The sequence below is a fragment of the Cyanistes caeruleus genome, chromosome 6 (assembly GCF_971803275.1).
Source record: "Cyanistes caeruleus chromosome 6, bCyaCae1.hap1.1, whole genome shotgun sequence".
NCBI lineage: Eukaryota > Metazoa > Chordata > Aves > Passeriformes > Paridae > Cyanistes > Cyanistes caeruleus.
In genome coordinates this window covers 25590837-25610384 of record NC_141706.1, presented here as the reverse complement: position 1 = coordinate 25610384, position 19548 = coordinate 25590837, and the positions used below count along the sequence as shown (strand labels likewise).

Below are 19548 nucleotides of genomic sequence, written 5' to 3'. Positions count from 1 at the left end.
GATCACTCTAAAGATTAGCCCTTTTGTTATCTTTGAAAGCTGCTGTCTGTTGTCCTCCTCCTGACCTTTAAAAGTCATTGAAAACAAAACCTCAGCATGCCACTGACAGGAGGATGAGCAAGTATTTTGCTGCAAGCTTTCACCTAGAGACCCATGCTTTTACCGGCTCTTGATAGCAAGAACAGAGCTGCTGGATTCAACATAACTTTTCCCTACTGCTATGACTTATGCTTGCTAGACTTACAGATACAAATGGATCTGTGCTGCCACACACAGAGGGTTTAGCCCAAAACAAACAGCACTTCAGATCATCTCTCTGCTACAACTTCCCTGCTGCTGTGCATTGGCAGGCATGTCTGGCTTCAAGAACCTGCCTCTCCTTCCAAGAACCTGTTTCACTAAATATGCCATTATTTGCTTTTTTGTTGTTTGAGAACACGTATAAAGAGAAACCCAGATGTGCTGGTGACCAAATACATCATATTCTTCAGTGACAAGAAATAGGCAAATAAAAATGGAACAATTCAAATTATATTTAATATTTGTCCAATCTGAGTTACATTTGAGTCCAGAGAACGTGTTCAAGACAAACACAGAGCTTAAAATTAATTTCAGGGGCTTGAAGTAGCATAAAGGTATTATGTACAAAGCAAGACTGAGGTGGACCTTAAAAAAAAAAAAAAAAAAAAGGCAGACAAATTTCCATGAAATGAAAAGCCAAGGATCATCTGGGTCATAAATGACAGGCAGAATGTTTGACTCAGAAACTGAAGGATACTGAATGCTTCCTTTCTAAGCAGCACCAGTGAGTTGAAATAAGCCGCAGTGCCCTCACTTGCAAGCAGGTCGGCACTTACTGCAGTTCTCCTCGTCGCTGCCGTCGGGACAGTCCTCGAAGCCGTTGCACCGGAAGCGGCCAATGATGCAGTGGATGCCGCTGGCGCACGGGAAGAACGTGGCACCACATTTGGATTTGGCTTTTGCTGCGAGAAGAGACAGAAGTGGGCAGAGGTGAGGGAAACAATTTGCAATGGTTAGAGATCTCTTGTAGCAGTACAGTTAAGGGTGCTCTATGCAGCAATGTTGGCACTGATGTTAGGTGTCTTCCAAGCAAATTAGTGTCTTTGTGAGAGTAAGAAACACAAGAGACCCTCATTAAAATATTTTTCAGGCTGCAACCTCAAATAACACTGATTTATTCAACATAATTTATATAAAAACTGGGTGAAAAAGGACCACTGTATCTCCTGCTGCACAGCACAGCTATTCATAAAACATTAAATACTAGCAATAGCATCAAAATATGTTTAACACATGATTACAGATTGTCATTATGATCTCAAGTCAGCGACTCTTCATAGTAAGAGAGCACTGCCCTCAGCCACAGTAATGCAGATGGTTCCACCACGATGCCCAAGGAAAGCTCCAGTTAAGTCCTGTGGTATCACCAGCCTAGAACAAAACCATTCCCAACCAAAAAAGCAGTTTTACAAGACAGATGCTTCACTTTTTCAGATTATCTTATGACTTGATGGACCACAGGACACTGAAGTCCTCAGACAGTCCACTCTAAAGCAAAGGCAGTCTTCAGGAGTATGCTGGTAACTGCAGGAATGTGTTTATGGTGCAACGTGGTAATGCCACTAATGGGAGAACACCAGGAAAGAAGTCAGATTCAGAACTTGCTGGCCTTTTAAGCAAATGTTTCCACCCCTACACCAAATCTACAAAATCTAAGATGTACTTACAACTCACAGGTTTTGAAATATGACAGATTAGGTATCACAGCAAGAGGCAAATTTTTTAATGTGGCCCTATGGCACATCAATACACCAACCTGCACAGTTTTACAAGGTCAGGAGAAGGTCAGGGACTATCAGTGTACAGACTAAAAAAAAAACCTAAAATCTAATAGGGATAAACAGCATTTATTTGGAAGGAATCCTCTCTTCCAGGATTAACTGCTAAGTACAGATGTAGCAAAGCCTTCTTCTGTCACTTAACAGAGTGCATATAAATTGTTTTAAACCACAACTACAGTAATTCTCACTTGCTTTAATGTCCTCCAAAATCAAATTCCTGCAGTTGCTCTTACATGTTTTCCTTCATTTTATTAGTTTTATTAGGTTTTCAATTAGAACAATGAAGTACAAAAATAAGATGTATCACTAAATTTCATATATTCAACTACCACTTTTTCTGAAGAGTATCCAAGGTCCACTTGGGGAAAAGAAAGTGAGCCATTACTTTGCTGAAAAAGATGATAAATTACTCTGAATAGCCGCTGTGCTTCACACCTCTGGCAATAGAAAACCATCAGCAGAGACATTTGAGCCCCTGCAATTCTTCACACAACTTCAAAGAGCAGCTTCTGTGTTAGAGTTCTGAGACAGACTGATCTCAGCTAAATAATTCAGTAACTGCAAGGTGTGAGGCACCATCATACTCCCAGTCTTTAAACAAAGGCAGCAAAACAACCTCAGCAACAGATTCAGTGTCATCAAAGCAAGCAGTCTGTATTAATGCACTAAAAAGCCAGCCAAGATGCTGCTGGAAGAGAGTGATATTAGCACATGTATGTGAAGAGGTGCCCAATGTTTCACATGTTGTGCTTTTGTTGCTGTTCTCCTTTCCATAAAAGCTGACATCTTTCTGAAACTGTACAGTAAACATTCCCCATGTGCTTCTGGACAACTTATTTTAGAGATGTATTTTGAGACAGAACAGTTCCGGGGGGGACAAAAAGAAGTTCCAAGAGTTTCAAGAAGGAGAAAAAAATAACAAAAGAGGGGAAGCAACTGTGCTTTTGCCTCTGTTAACATTTACTGGATCCCATTTCTCCAAGCAGGTTTACTTCAGTCACTTGGGGTCTGAATTCAGAGACTATCAACTTTCTGGCAAATTATACTCAGCCATGCTCTCTGAAAATATCGATAAATTAAGGCTCCATAATTACTTATTTCTAACATTTCTAGCATGGACCATTCTCTTACTCTTGTAGCCTATTCTTCCTGGCAGATTTCAGACTGAGTTGTCAAAACCAGAGCCTCTGCCCTCTGAAGAGGAGAGGTCATGTGGCCGCACGTTCCTGAGCAGAGTGAATGCGCAGCCAGAAGTGGTGGTGAGAGCTGCAAAAGCCCTGTTTCAGGGATGACAAGGACAGGTCACAACACCCTCAGCTGCTCTGGCCATGAAGGGTACAAAGCACATCTGGGACATTCCCTTGAGCTACCACAGTAAAGTCATAAGTAATATTTAATGTTTGGCCACACCTGGAAGAAAACCAAGCTGGAATAACCAAGAACAAAGTCAAGTTTCTGGAAAATGAACTCTTTCTTCTGTATAAAGCACTCAGATACTCCGCCAAAAAAGAGGGAGAAACCATTCAGGACAATTATCTAATGTAAGTATTACTTAGAAAAATATCTGGGGATAAAATGCTTAACTGAACATTATATAACTATCTATCTTCTCCTCCAGAGACAGCAGCCAGAGAACAAGAAAATTCTGTTTTAGAATAACTGTTCATAAAAACACACATACTAGTAACCACAGACCAAAAAAAACCAAGGAACTAAACACCTTCAAATTATCTCTAAGTTTCTGTTTTCTATAGCCCACTGATTTTGTTTTAACTGGAGGGCAGGAAAAAATAACAAACAAAACCCAAATGCAATTCTCTATATTTGCAACAGACACGATATACAAACCAATCCAAATTCAAATTTATACTTCATTAGAGACCCTAGGAATATAAAATAGCATTTCAACCACCAAGGTGATTCACTAGTCAGTCAGTTGCTCACTAGACAGGTCTTGCTTCCAAACAGAACTTAGTTTTCCAAATTCCAACTCCAGACACAAAATGCATTTTTCATATGCTGTACAAAAATGCAGGAAAAATGAGAAACCAGTAAAGGCTTAGTCCAAGTCATGTAGTTTGACTCTAGAGAACACTGAGGAATTTCAGCTTTATTTTAAATTTGGCATCCTTCTTGTCCCCTGGCATAGCTTCCCCAAGGTTTTTAAGTGTTTTTTGGTCACTGCTCATAAGGCTCTTATGGAAAGGACAATCATTTCTTCCAGAGCAGAAACCTACCTTCCCATTCTGAAGGGTCTCTGGAAATACCCTAAACATGAAGGGCTACCATTTTCTTCAGGTCTTTGGCACCCTAACAAATAACAGATATACATATACCAGGATCATGACAGCCTATAGGACATGCAAGTCATGTCCTGCACTACCCCAGCATTCCTCTGCAATTCCAACTCCCATTAGATGTCTGTTATGAAAAGAATTTTCTTCTCCTTTGCTCATCATTGTGTCTTCTACTGCACAGGTTTCATGTTTTCAGGCAGATCTGTATGTGAGAAGCTTTATGTTTATCTAACAGCAGCTATCTATTTGGCTATTTTGGTGATTTCAGCCTCAATATGCTTTCAAGGACAGCATTGTTTTTGCAGTCTATATTCCTCTCTGCTACACTTGGTTGAAACAGGCTCAGGATAATCAAGAATTACAGAGATATCAGGAAATGACAGAAGATAAGTGAAAAAAAGGACACAGGCAAATTGTTTGACCTTATTTAGCCAAGGTATTACAACCAGCTAAAGTAAAGGGAAAGGAGGAAGTTGGTTGTTTTCAAAGGAACAGACAAGTCCTCCCAAACCCATGTTTCCAGAAAGAAAAACGAAGAGACCACACACTCTTCAGGACAGGAAGGGGTGAAATACAGCAAAAACCACAGAACAACTTACAAAACTGTGGCAAAAGAAAGCTACTCAAATACAGATCCTGTCTGGATTCAATATAGCAAGTACAAAAACCACCCCAAAAATCCGCCATTCAACCAATTTGTGAGCCTATGGCAGAAAGGATCAATTCATTCCAGTTCCTTTTTTCGTTTGTTACCTACCCGTGGCAGAAACAACACAGGACTGGAAGATTAATGTGAATCTTTATTTACATTACACAAAAGGGAATCACCATGGTATTTAAAATGAGGTGCCAGTGAACTACCACGAACTTGAGGAGCCTCCTGTGACTTCATTACCCAAGGGAAGAAATTGCTCTTCACTAAAACATTCTCTTCATCTCTTAAAGTTCAAGCATGAAGCAAATGGTGAAGATGGCAGAGAGCTGCTGGCCACAGTACAAGTTTGCCAAATGTTCCCTCCAGGTTGCTTTGCTTAAGTTCAAAAAAACTATTTTGGCAATTGTACGTGTGAGTGCGTGAAGTCGCTCCTTATGCTACACAGAACCCAATCCTCCCACCCTCTTCTTTCAAAGCTCTAAAAAAATACTAACTTCCCACCAGGACCAGTAGTACACTCCACTGAGGATATGACAGTTTGCAGGCACAGCTCTACAGCAGTGACAGAAAAACATTTTGCTATCTTTAGGATCTCAAGTGTGAAACTGTACTATTTTTACAAATGTGTAATCTGTTTTATTATTTCTCAGCAGAGATGCACAATAGCAGAGAAAAAGAAATCAGATTTGGCATATACTGTGTAAAATCCTTATGCTGTATATAGATAATGCTCTTGAATAAAAGCAATTTTGATACTCATTGCTACAGTGACTTGGAACCTGATTAGAAGGTTACAACTGATCTGCAATGGGCAGGTGATTTTTCTTATCATAGATGGAATAGTAAAGACATTAAATGCATTCTATAATTAACAGTATTAACTCTAAGTTTAACAAGACCAAGTGCAAGGTGCTGTACCTGGGTCAACGAAAACCCTGGTGTCAAGACAGGCTGGAGGGTGAGTGGACTTAGAGCAGCCCTGCCAAGAAGGATGTGAGGATTCTGGTGGATGAGACTGGACACGACCCAGCAATGTTCACCTGCGACCCAGAAATGTATCCTGGGATGCATCCAGCAGGTTCTCAGCACAGGAGGGACTCTTAGAGGGAGTCTAGAGAGTGAACCACGGGGCTGGAGCACCTCTCCTATGAGACCAGGCTGAGAGAGTCAGTTGTTCAGCCTGATGAAGAGAAGGCTCTGGGGTGACCTTACTCTGACCTTCTGTAGCTACAGGGGATCTACAAGAAAGCTGGAGAGGGACTATTTACAAGGGCATGTGGTGACAGGACTTAAGCTGAAAGGGAGTAGTAGATTTAGATTGGATACAAGGAATAAATACTGTGAGTGAGGTGAGGCACTGGAACAGTCTGCTCAGAGAAGATGCAGATGCCTCATCCCTGGAAGTGTTCAATGCCATGTTGGACAGGGCTCTGAGCAATTGGTCTAATGAAAGGTATCCTGCACATGGCAGGAGGAAAGAACTAGCTGATCATAAGATCCTTTCCAGCCCAAACCACTCTGTGATCCTATGACTGTTACTGCTGAGCCAGCTTATCTACACCTCAAACATGTCACAGCTGGGCACTAATTACTGCATGCAACATGCAAAGAGAGCATACAGCACATAGCCCACAAGATGTGGCCAGTAGGCAAGCCTATTTCCTTCTTTTAACTTTACAGACACTTCTGTTTTAAAATGTTTCTCAATTATTTTGTCATTTGAAGCGAGGAGACAAAATGTAGCAGATACAAGAGCTGACATTTTGCGACAACGCACAGATAGAAGTAAAATGCACAGAACTTGAGTATCTTTGAACTAAATCATTGCTTTAGTACCTCTCCAAGCAGCAATCAAGCAAAGTAACTTTAGGCTGCTTCATAGCTACACATCTCAACTCAACAACGGATAATGATTTATTCAGCTAATCAAAACTTGATTACTTGCATGCGACAAGAGCAACTCTCCAGACAGAAACCACTGTGTGCAGATGCTGCATTATTGCAAAGCCATCAGCTTTTTCCTGACTTTGATAATGAACCACCTTAAACTCTTCTGCTGCTATTAATTTAGATAAGGGATGCCACAGCCACATCACACAACACTGTAAAACCAGATCCTTTTGATTAATGAGTGGCAAAACGCAGCATTCCAGTAAAGACTTTATGTGAAGGAGATAAAGGTTTTAACTTTAATTTACAAAGAAGGCTTGATTTGACAACAATATGTAACACAAGCTGGATGGCACCAGGATATCACTCTTTTGACCCCAAGGAATTATATAAACCCTAACCATGTAAAACAGTTACAGCTATTTTGTGTTAGTTAATTGCTGTTTAGACCCCAGTTTTTTCAGCTCCTTTTCCCATGGGAAAGCCACTGCTACCAGCAGTCACTCACCTGCCTCAGCACTGAAGGCAAATGCATCATTGGTTAGTTCACAGAGCTCTGAAACAGGGCTCTCCTGCAGAAGAACACAGTGAAGTTTCACTTCCTCTGCTTGCTTTTTCCTATCTAGAAAAAAGCTAGCACTTGAGTAATACTACCACTATAAAAAGCACCCAACAGTCCACTATGCCAGAAGTTCTCCAATTCAAAACAAAACAACTATTTAATTTAATGAGTTATGATACAAAGCACAACCAACTGCAGAGCATTCATTGCACCTACAAAAAGCCCTTGGGTCACTCTTGCTTTTGCTCCCTGTTTAACAAGGCAGGTGAGAGAGCTGCTATTCTTAAACTGCTAATGCAGTTTAATGCAAACACACAGAAAAAGAGCCTAAAATGTACTTTATTTTAAAGGAAGCAATGTTATGGTTTTTTAAGTAGTGGAATTAGCCCAGTAGGAAGCATCAGAGGTTGTCTCCAATACAGTAAACTATCAACAACTTACATGAGGAATATTTACACTACAGTTAGCAGTAAGAGAGAAAGGACAATGCTAAAGCAAAAAAAGCCAAGGGAGTCTTGCTGCCATGAAGACTAAATGGCTTCCTTCTAAAAGAGTGAAAAAAGAAAGCACTTCAGAGCTGAATTACTATAAGTCAGTGGCCTTTAATTCTTGCCAGAATAAGGCCCTAAAGTAATCTTTCATAGTCTAGGAGTCTTTTAGTCCTTCAAAATCATCACAAAGCAGAGATGGCAGAGGGAAGCACAGACAAAAACCATGGTTTTCAGACATTCAGTAAAGCAGTTTCTCACTAAGGAAAGTATTTTAGAAGTTACTACTCAGTAAAACAACCTGAACAATAACATCATACCAAAGGACAAAGTAAGCACAATTTCAGAGTTGTTAAGTTATTCAGGATGCAAACAGGCAGGACAGAACACCATCCTTAAGACACTTCAGTAGCAGTGCTCCTCAGGAACATCTGTGTGTCTGATGAGCTACAATCCCTCACTCCATTCTGGGATACTACCTACCTGTTCTTTTTCTTTCAGCTGCGCCACTGATTCCATCCAATTGTTAAACTTGCCCAATTCCAAGCTCTCCAGCTGGGCTATTTACTGACCCCCATCAAGAGGATTAAATAATTAGCACCACAAACCCTCTTGATCTCCCTGCATAAAAAGCTATCAAACATAAGCAGCTATTGCACTTGCCCTTACTCATGTGTAATTGAGTTTCAAAGGAAACATTCACCATGGTCACTTAATTACAAATCTCATTATAACTACTAAGTATTTGGTTGCTTAATCATGGGTAAAAACAAGAGCTAATTCCAGTTTGATATTCTAAGTTTGAGAGCCATCTGAGTAAGTGGCAAAAAGATCAGCAGCTGCCTTACAGAATCTTCCCAATTAATGCTGATGCTCATTTCATGCGTTGTTTAATATCCAGCTTTGCTTAAGAATTCTGATGTTTTTTACTTACCTGCAAAAAACTTTCCAGGTCAATCAGGATATGACAGGAAGCAGCAAGAAACACGGGAAACTAAAAAGCACTCAATGATTTTGAGATGTGACTAGATATCCAGAGGTCTTCCATGTGTATAAAAGTGCACCTACTACAATACAACTACCTTTATTGAGAAATTCCTAGATTTCTGCTATATATTCTACTTATCTAGAAAAAGAGGTGTTAATTTCATTAGATTTTTAAACAGATTATTACTGGGTTGTAAGTAAGAATGAGACAACTAAAGACAGGTTTTGTACTGTTTTCTACTATTGCTGTTTGCACACCACCTGACAGCCTGGAATCCTAGCACAGGACAATGCTTTTTCCATTAATATACAAAATCTACTTTGATAGTAGCTTTTCATTGCCTTGATCCTTCCAGGATGCTAATTCTGGTAGAATGCTTCTCTCTTCCTAAGTTCAGGCCCTGCTGTTAGATTTTCTCATTCCATATATTAACACACCGCCCCCCAGAAGTTGCCAATATAAAAAATAATCCGTATTTTTAGTCCTGTATGGGACCCACCTGTCTAAAAGAGGCAAAGGGATCTTTGACAAAGACTGGCCAACTCAGTGAGCAGGCTCCAAACTGAAGGACTCAGGGTGTGAAGTAGCAATGCTCACTACATCACATTCAGCTGGGGAATAAGCCAGGCCAACCACAGTGACAACAAATGTTCCTTATCTGACTACCAAGATGAGATCCAGAAGGAAAACCACCTCAAGGGTATCTATGGTTTTGGTGGATCCTCCTGCATCCCTTCCTCCAGGGAAACCTGCAGGAACAATTACCTCTCTGAAATGGCTGTACACCGACACACACAGCACAGGGGAAAACCAAGCAGAATTAGAGATCTGTGTGCACATTCTCACTGCAGTCACACAGACATGGTGGGATAGCTCAGATGACTGGAATGCTGCCATGGATGGCTGCATCCTTTTTGGGAAAGACAGGCCAGCAATGTGAGGTGGTGGAACTGCTCTTTACATGAGAGAGTAACTGGGATGTACCGAGCTCTCTCTTGGGCAGGGTGAAGAACAAGACAAGAGCTCACAGTAAGAATTCAGGGACGATGTGGGTGACACTGCTGTGGCTGTTTGCTACAGGCCACCCTGTCAGGAAGGGGAAGTCAATGAGGAATTTTCCAGTCAGCTGGAAGAAGCCTCTCAGTCACAGGCTCTGGTGCTCACAAGGAAATTCCACCACCCTGATCTCTGATGGAAAAACAACTCATGTGGGCACCCAGGAGGTTCCTGCAGAGTACTGGTGGTACTTTGACACAGGTGGTGGAGGAGCCATGGAGGAGAGGTGTTCTGCTGGACCTTGTACTGACAAACAAGGAAGGACTGGCTGAGCATGTGAAGACTGGGGCTCAGCCTTGACTGCAGTGACCATGAGACGGTGGAATTCAAGATCCTGAGTGGAGGAAGCTGTGCATCAACTGGAATTACAACCTGGACTTCATAAGAGCTAACTTCAGCATCCTCAAGGCCAAAGGAATCGGGAGGAGAATCTTATGAGTTATAGCCCTAGAAAGTAGAAGGATAAAGGAGAACTGGTTAATAGTCAAGTAGCATTTCCTCCAACCTCTGGATTGTTTGATTTCTTATTCTTAGGGATGCACCAAAGGGGGCAGGTGCATCCCTGTGAGTATGAAATCAAGTGAAAAGGGCAGAAGACCTGCATGACTGAGCAAGGAGCTTCTGGTAAATCTCAAACAAAAAAAAATATTATGGAATGTGGAAAAAGGGACAAGCAACTCAGGAGGAACATGGGAGCAGTGTCAGAGTACACAGGGAAAGCAGTAAGAAAAGCTATGGTCAGTTTAGAATTAACTGGTAATGGATGTCAAGGACACCAAGAATGGCTTCTTCAAGTACATCAGTAGCAAAAAGAAGACGAGAAAAAATTTGGATCCACCCATTTGGGAATGAGGTGGGTGCCCTGGTGACAAAGAATACAGAGAAGACTGAGATACTGAATGCCTTTTTTGCTTCAGTCTTTACTAAGGCCAGCCCTTGGGAATCCTAAACCATGGAGGCAAGAAAAAAAGTCTGGATAAAAGCTGACTTTCCCTTGGCTGAGGAAGAACAGGTTAGAGATAAGGCAATCTTGACACCCACAGATCTATGGGCCCCAATGGGATGCACCAACATGTGTTAGAGATGCTATTGCTAAGCCAATCCCTGTCATCTCTGAAAGATCATGAAGAACAGGAGAGGTATTTGAGGACTAGACAAAAGCCAATGTCCCTCTACCTTGCCCTGGTGACACTGTGGTGGGAGCACTCTGTCCAGAGCTAGCGCTGCTCAGAGAAGTTCTAGAGTCTCCTCCTCTGGAGATACTAAAAACCACCTGAACATGATCCTGTACAATTGGCTCCAGGTGAAGCTGCATTAGCAGGGGGGTTTGACTATGACCTTTAGAAACCCCTTCCAATTCCAATCATTCTGTGATACTGATAATCTGTGACTCCTCTTGTTTCCTCTGTAAGCATTGAAATTGCACTAGATGGAAATGTAGTGTAAAGCAGGGCACCACAAAAGTAGACTGTTAGTCCTGTTTACAAGTCAAATTCCCAGATCACACTCTCAAACAAATGCCACAAGCCTCACACTTCCACCTTTCATAGAGATATTAGGACTACTCAAAGTATTCAATCTGCTGTAATTATACTAGTTATTTTAACATATGTTTTTATATTAATATATTTATTATTTACCTTTTTCATCGTGCCTGTATCACCCTCCTTCATACTCACAGGGGATCACAGAGCACTTCAAATCTGTCAGTATTTGACAGCTAGCTCTGCTGTTTGTATCAACCATTCTTCTGTCTTGGGACACATCCATTTGCAGCAGAGGCTTGTCATCACCTCCACAACTGCACATAGACAATGACCAAAGTTCACAGCCACCTAACCATCTGGTAAGGACTTTGAACCTTATCACAGCCACTCCACACTTCCCAAAGTAGCAGACAGATTTGATGAAATAAAGACTACAAGTTCAGCTCTAATACTTTTGAATCGTATTACAATCACAAGTTGTAACAAAATCCTCAGATGTGAAAAAGTGATTTCGATGCTGGAGTTACCCTTTTAGGATTTTTTGGGTTGGACACTAAATCACTTACTTGCAAATAAGCAACTAATGAATGAATACTTATCTTCTCAAAAATGTAGTGAGTTTTGATACAAGCCCACTTCACAGCTATTGAGCTCACACTGCCTATAAGCTGTTCACTAGCAAGACAGAATACAACTTATCAGCAATGGCAACTTCTCAAAGCTAAAAAATGCACCTGGCTAGCAGCTACAGACTGCAGCAGCTGACACACCTTCACCTTTATACATGATGGAGCAGTCCAAAAACTTGTTGCACATATGCAATGCTGGATCTTAATGCCAGGAATCTGAGAGTATCTCTTCAAAATATCACCCTGCCTCTCATCTTCTGTATAATTACTCTTAGTCTACACTTAATTAATGCTTTAAGAATAATTTTCTGGGGCTACTGAATATTAATTCAAAGTCTCTAATCTTTACTGATTGGTAAGATTAGTCCTGCCCAAGTCCTGGCCCACTGCTGTATTTCTGGATCTCAACTGGTTTAGACAATCCCTTCTGAATGGGGCAGACATTTCTTTTTAACAAAACACCACATCTCATTCTTCAGTGCACTGAGCTCTGCTTGTTGAACTGAAAGCCTAGTATTTAAAAGGATGGGAGCCAGAGTTACTTTGTGCCCTTTGTTCCTGTACATGAAAGCCATTCATTAGACTGACCCTGCTGAGTGGTTAAATCCAAGCAAAATGTCTTCAGCTGTAATAACTGTACTATCATAATAAGCACTTATTAAATACATTATAAAGATTGCAGAACTCATTGTCTCTACAAGAGTTTTTTTCTCTGTCTTTTAAAGAGGCTACTAAAGCTGGTTACTTATTCTTAGCAGTGTGGAAATCATCATTTTGACTGCTCTCACAGCAAACCTTAACACAAGGTTAGGATGCACATCTAAATTCAGACTGTCACCAGAATGATTTGAGTTGTTAGTAATGACCATTTAATACTAAGTTTTGCTTTTGCCTCTATTATAATTTTGGGACTTACAAAGGGAAAAGCACGCACACGTCGTGTATCAACTTGTGAGCTTCCTGTAGAGCAGACTCAAAGCATGCTCTTGATTGAGGGCAAACCCATGATTTACCTTTTTTTTTTTAAAGCAGTGAACAGCAAAAAATCTAAAAGCTGCCTCCTGAAATATACCCTGCATCAAAGAGGGCAGGACAAGGCAGTCTGACAGTCCTCATTTGAGGATTCCAAGCATATGATATGGCTTTGAAGCTGTTGCAGTCCCCACTCAATCCACCTCCTTCTTATTTCCCATGCCAGTAAGTGCAGGAGTTCTTGCACTCAAGAGCTTCTCCTACGACAGACCAACTTCCTCAGACATGACTTTGGTTTCAGTAGGATTTTTTTCTTTTTTAAATACTTTCCAGCCCTCAGATGCAGCTGTTAAAAAAGCCACCTCTTTTGTAGAAACTGAATGCAATTAAGTCAGTCAAAATTCACCTGAAGAATATGTTATGTTCACGTTGAAGAAAAGCTAGCTGATCTGCCTTTGTTCTCCAAGAGTTTCAGTTTCCCAGATGAAAGGGTTTAGAGCACAGGAAAATATTCTTCACGTGATCTAGGAAACCCGGGCTACTAATTGCAGAGCGTGGGTTTTATTTGGCATTCCTGTGAAAAGCCTCCTTCTCTCTCCTGCACGGCCGCGGGTATGTGATCATTAGGAACCCGCGGCCCCGCTGCTGCTCGGCGCAGGGAGCTCCAACACCTGTTGCAAGTGAACACCAGAGGGAGCAGTAAACACTTGTCTGGTAAGAAAGCTTCATACTGGAGATGGAAATAACAAGGAAAGTAAGGTACAGCAAACCTCGGGGCAACTTAAAAATGGTTACTGTGGGCTGCATTTTCAAACTACAATATATTGCTAATCCAGTTTAAGTCCCCACCAGTGCAGAGACAACGAAGATTTAGAGCAAGCATGCAGATACAAACACTTGGAATGACGCAGGCTTACTTGTGCCACATCTCCAACCCCATGACACCAGATCTATAAAATCTTCTGAGACTACAAAGCATTCATACAAAACTCTGTGTGCATTTAGATAGATTAAGTGGAAATGCAAACATACTCAACATAGAAAAGGCAGACACAATGGAATGTGACAAAATAGGTCATGTTTATTATACATAAACACACAATTCCAACTCTACAGGCTAAAAGAAAGAACATAGTTAAGAGATACACAAGAGAAAATGAAATAAAAGATTAATAAGCAAACATATCAACAATGAACAAGTAATTACAGGACTATCTCAAATGTTATTCTACTTACCTGACAAAGACAGGTAATGGTTGCAAAACCAGCAATAGAAACATGGTCACAACCGTAACCAGAACACATTCCTACCTCACAGCTTCATCCTGGCACTATGGCACACAATCAGCTGTAGCAGTTCCTGTGGTGTTTGTCACCAGGACCCTGGCTTCAGCAGGGGTGCCCAGGGCTGCCATTCCCTGACACAGAAACAGAAGTGTTCTTACCGGATCTACCAGACACTTGGATTAAACTGGTTTCTCAGATTGCTCAAATACAAGTCACAGTGTTCAGGACCATGAAAGTTAGCCTGCTGCTGTGCAATTGCAGAAAAGCTTCACACACCACACCATGCTGAGTGCAACCCAGGACTGCAGGAATTGCAAAACCTTCAGTTCTGATTGTGTTCCCTGCAAGCACATGAATCTCAGGCAAAGAGACAAAACTGACCCTTAGTGGAAGCATGCTTGGCAGGTGGCTTCAATACCTGTCTGGGGAATCCTAATTATAATGGACCATTTTCATGCAGCACTTCATTTAATAAAGACATTCTCCCCCATGGAGGAGACTTGCTCTGTCTGAAGGACGATCAGAGTAAAGCTTGATGACGATGGATTGCTGGTGATGAAATGAGCTTTTTATTACTACAGTTCTGGATGTTCCTACAGACCAGCTCTTGCTAGCCAGCCCAGGAGTGTGCAGGCAGCACATCCTTACAAGCATGGACGGTGTCCCATTTTTCAGACATCTATATAAGCCAGCCACAGCTTTTACCATTGACTCAGAAACCTGTCTTACCTTTATGTTCATGTTGAAGGAGCAACAGTGCCAACCAGAAACAAGTGGGACGGAGGTTTCAAATGTGAGAACACACTGCCTCAAGGCTATCCTTGCACAGTTTTTTTCTAGCCCACAGACTACATACACTCCTTAGCCCTTGGATTAACACAGATAGTCACTCGTTCACTGTGTGCCACTATTTGCTCATAGCTGAACATACAAATTTGGCATCTCTCAGAAGAGCAACAAAGGAAAATCTAGACTCCTGGGTATTTGGTATGTCTCTAATTATGGCTGCTGTCATGCCAGGCACTTAGCGTGGATGATGTGCCATGCTCTGAATCCTCACCATCTGCTGCTTGTTAGCTGACAAAGGCAGCACATGCCATCTCCCCACTAGCTGCTGCTCATTAGTGACAAAAGCCATTCTGTGTTCACAATGTTCTTTCTGTAATAATCTAATACAAAGACGTACAAAGAGCAAAGGAAAGAGGAAACAGAGATGACAGAGTAAATTATGAGCTTAACTAAGAATATTAGTGCACTCTTAAATCTCAAGATGAGAATCCTTCCAAGAGTGAGACACAGGTCTTGGCTTCAAAGGAATAGGTCAGCAGGTAGGTATAAAAGTCAGCACTAGAGATAATCCATTTACCTCAAAATGTTTTGAAACATGCAAGCACACATTTCTAGGCTCCTTTCATTCAGGCTCTCTATTTTGGAAAATTTTCTATCTTCCATATCTGATAACAGAAATAACTGAGTGCTGACAGCATGCTGCTCCCAACCTGAGCAGGGCAAGCACTACCCCCAGGTATCTGTAATACCTGGTATGCAACCAGACGAGGATCTAGGATCTATGCAATAAATCCCTCCAAGCTGTACAGCAAAGCCCTTTTGGTAAAGATTCTGCATTTTTAAAGAAGAGCCTCAGCTTCCTTTAAAAACCATCCACACAGGTGAAAAGCAGTAGTAACAGGAACACTTCAAAGAATGTGCGTGACAGATAACTGGACTACATAGGTTGAGGAGCAATTCAACCGATGAGAAACAGAAGAAAGGGGGATGAACTACAAAACAGTTCTCCACTGGGAGATACACTGATGACAGCAGTTTACTCAAACTATAGAGAACTGCAAGTATTCACAAAACATTCACATTGATGTGGTAAATTAATCTTCTTCAAGCCCAATTAGTTGCTAGGAGGAAAAAAACAAAGCGAGATTGTTCTTGAAGAAGTAGTTCTTATGTACAACAATGAGAAGTCACTGTTTCAGCTTACTCCTTCCCTTCCATGCCTTTCCTCAACCCTTGTCCCCAGATAAAACCAGGTAACATTTTTCAGTCATCACATCACCATTAGAGAAGGCAAGAGTATGAGAAATGTTCTGTGTACTGAACAGCACAAAGACAGCTGGCATGGGACATGTTAAGGTGACAGGTAAGCGCACAGAGGAAGCACAGAAGATGACAGATGGTATGTGGGTACGTGGGCTCTGGCAAGTGTGGGAAATGAAGGAATGGCCATAAGCAAAGTGACATAGTTAACAGAGATGGCCTTGCAGAAGAGGACACAGAAAGGGGTCAAAAGGAAGAGTGGGAAGATATAAGACATGAATGGACAATGTGCAGGTAATTCTGCTTTGCATCTTATTTCCTCCTCACACCCAGACCATCACTTTTCCACTTGCTGGCCACAAAAAATGAGAACGAGACCCAGAGTTCAAAGTTTTCCTGTTTAAAGGGGGACAGACAGGATGAAATGCTACAACAATGGAATTGACAAAATATTGTCGGACATCCACATTTAACTGTAAGACAAATCAGAAGAGAAAGCCTTTCCAGATAACCACACACGTGTATGACTACTTCTCATGGTCATGCCACAACACAGCATACTCATCTTCACAACACATGAGCCCTGTAACCAAGCTCCTACTCACACACTGACATTTTTAAGCAAGGTTAACACTTTTCAGTGTGAAATAGTTACTTGATGAGGAATCACAGACAAAATAGCTTAAAGTACAGCTGTGAGTAGTAACACACTGGGAACTCAGCTATCTCATGCTGCTAATGCAACTCCTATGGCTTTGCGTTCACCATCAACAGCTCAGCTACTGCAAAGCAAAATCATAGCAGAAAACAAAGAACTAATTTCACTGCAAGGTAAGCTTTAGGAAGTAGAGCCCTGTTCCAATGGAAGGAAAGTAACAAAACACAGATTAAAATTATTTTTAAAATAAAATTTTATACCTATAGGGCCGCTTTTCAATGCCTTATCTCTGAGCTAGGAACAAATCTAACACCAGATTTGGTCTGTATGAGCCCATCCAACTTCTGACTACTTTATAATGTAAAAGACTGGAAATACTACAAATGTGGAAATTCAAATGAGCACTATCTCCATTCTGTTTTGGCTTATCTGACCTGTTAACAGCAGGCCAGCATAGGATTCACATAGATTGCTCTCCCTGCTAGTGTCTTTTGTATGCTAATTTTACATTTGTGAGGGTGATCCAATAGCAGATAGATGTATGGCAAGAGGAAAGAACAGTGTAATTATCTCCATCAATTTGTATAGGATCAAAAGGATGTTCATCCAGGAAACTGTCAGCCAATCAAGCCAGATAAAAGTATTTGAAAAAAAACCCAGGAAGGACAGTTCTGCAGCAACTTAAAATTCATAGTTGCAGCATAGCCTACATCACTGAAGTTTATTTGAGTCTGTGGTGACAAGAACAGCTTTTATGAACTGCCATTTTACAGCTATTTATATTTTATTGTCAGTTACTATGTTTAATACTGTCAGTAACTCACCAGACCCAACTGATTTTGGTAAGGAAGTTTTTGAACAGAGAGTCACAAAGCATATTTTCTTTTTACTGATTCCTGAGTAAATACTCAGTCCAGCCTTCATTAAGAAAATCTTCATAAACATCATCTAATTGTATCAAATGAAACAAAACTTATGCAAGGCAGACAACAACAACATTCTTAAGAGACACAAAAACTCCTGGTGTGTATCCTATAAATGCAAGGAAGTACTGTCAATCAGCTTGTTTTAAAAAGTAGAAGCACACACCAAAAGTCATGCCAGCAGTCTATTCAGGAGCCAAGCAATGAGGAACCTGAGTCATACAGCAGTTGTCATCAGGAACACTGCACTGAAAGGCACAGGTTGAACTTTAGATATTTTTATTCTTGCCAAAGCTCCCACTGATCTAGCTTCTGCTAGGGTTTAAACAGATATGCACGACACCGATCAATCCTTGTAACAGGCCTTTCCTTGAACGTTAACATTTAAGTGTGAAAAAAAAATTAACCTGTCTTCAATGTTGCAACACAAGCCTGATGCCTTCAAAAGACTGCAAAGCATTAGACACTTCATACAGATAGTTTTAATTCTTTAGAAAGTGAGCAAAGCTCACTGGCTTAAAGCAAAACTATATATGGAGATTTACACAGCACTGTTATTAAAGCCCCATTATTTAAAACTGATGGATTACTGGGGTTAAAGAAGAGGAATCATGTTTTAACAAGCAAGAGCATTTAACAACACATGTCTTTCTAGTCAGGTAATTTGAAAGAAGCTATTCTTTTTTCCTTCTGTTCTATCAGCAAAGCTAATTCTGTCTTGGAAATGTCCTAGGAAAGGTAAGCTTCTTATAAATTCAGTTTAAGTGTAATAGAGAGACCACATTTGCTACATGAAAACCAGTAACCTCTCAGAAATTTCTCAGTTGCTCTAGAATCACATGAAATTTGATTGGTTTCACTCTCAACTGGATTTCGAATCACAACATTATGCTACAGCATAATTTTGCTGTCTGGTTAATACATGTAGGCTAGAAAGTTTCATGTTATGGCTGAGTAACATTAACTAAATCTTATTTAATGCTATGGAAAAGATGAAATCACAGATGAGAACCAGATCAGACTTTTTAGCTCTCTAGAACTAAAAGTTCTTTAGGAAGGATTAAAACTTAAAAACACCAATTAGCAAATCAATTTAGCCTATTTTTTAGAAGGCTATTGTTAAATTCATAGAGTTAAGAACGGCATTTTGATTAGAGAGAGCAAAACTCACAGTTGATACAGTCAACAATTTTGAATTGGAAGGCACCATCAAACCTAGTGAAGGTCAACTTACAGCACTACACCAGTACATGCAAGATCCCTAAAAACCACAGAGCATCATGGAAGAATCATAAGTCAAGTCCATCTCAATTTATCCATCTGTTCAGGTACCTCCCCAAGTGCTCCATTAAAACTGGACATTGAAGAACATTTAAGACCTGAAACAATAAAGCCTGCGTGTTTTTTCCAACAAGATCTAAATGAGGAAAGTGGCAGCAGCTTTGTTCGTTCTCTAACACAGAACACAGCAGTAACACTAGTTAGCCAAGCCCTGTGATGAAAAGCATGATAAGGTCACAGGAACGGTCACTTACGGCATTCCTTCTCATCACTGTCATCAAAGCAGTCTGGCAGCCCATCACACTGCCAGGCCCCTGGGATACAGCGTCCATTACTGCACATGAAGTTTCCAGGAATGTTGCATTCATTCGTGAAGTTATTCCCAGGCAACAGTTGGCTGTCTGCGGCAAATGAAAGAGAGGTAAGTTCATTGAGAATTTAACAAAGGCAGCAAAAGCTGCCAC

The 19548-nt window shown here is 40.9% G+C and overlaps 1 protein-coding gene across 4 annotated transcripts in view; it reads right to left on the bottom strand.

Annotated features, from left to right (window-relative positions):
- LDLRAD3 (low density lipoprotein receptor class A domain containing 3) overlaps positions 1–19548 on the bottom strand; it is a 102794-nt gene that overhangs the window by 48865 nt on the left and 34381 nt on the right. For 3 of the 4 annotated variants that reach the window (XM_086894063.1, XM_086894060.1, XM_023927953.2), the window contains exons 2-3: positions 19339–19485; positions 858–983 (exon numbers count right to left, since the gene is read on the bottom strand). In XM_086894063.1, coding sequence (XP_086750189.1) covers positions 858–983; positions 19339–19485 — 273 coding nt within the window. The remainder of the gene's footprint in view (positions 1–857; positions 984–19338; positions 19486–19548) is intronic. The other variant, XM_086894062.1, reaches the window with a different exon arrangement.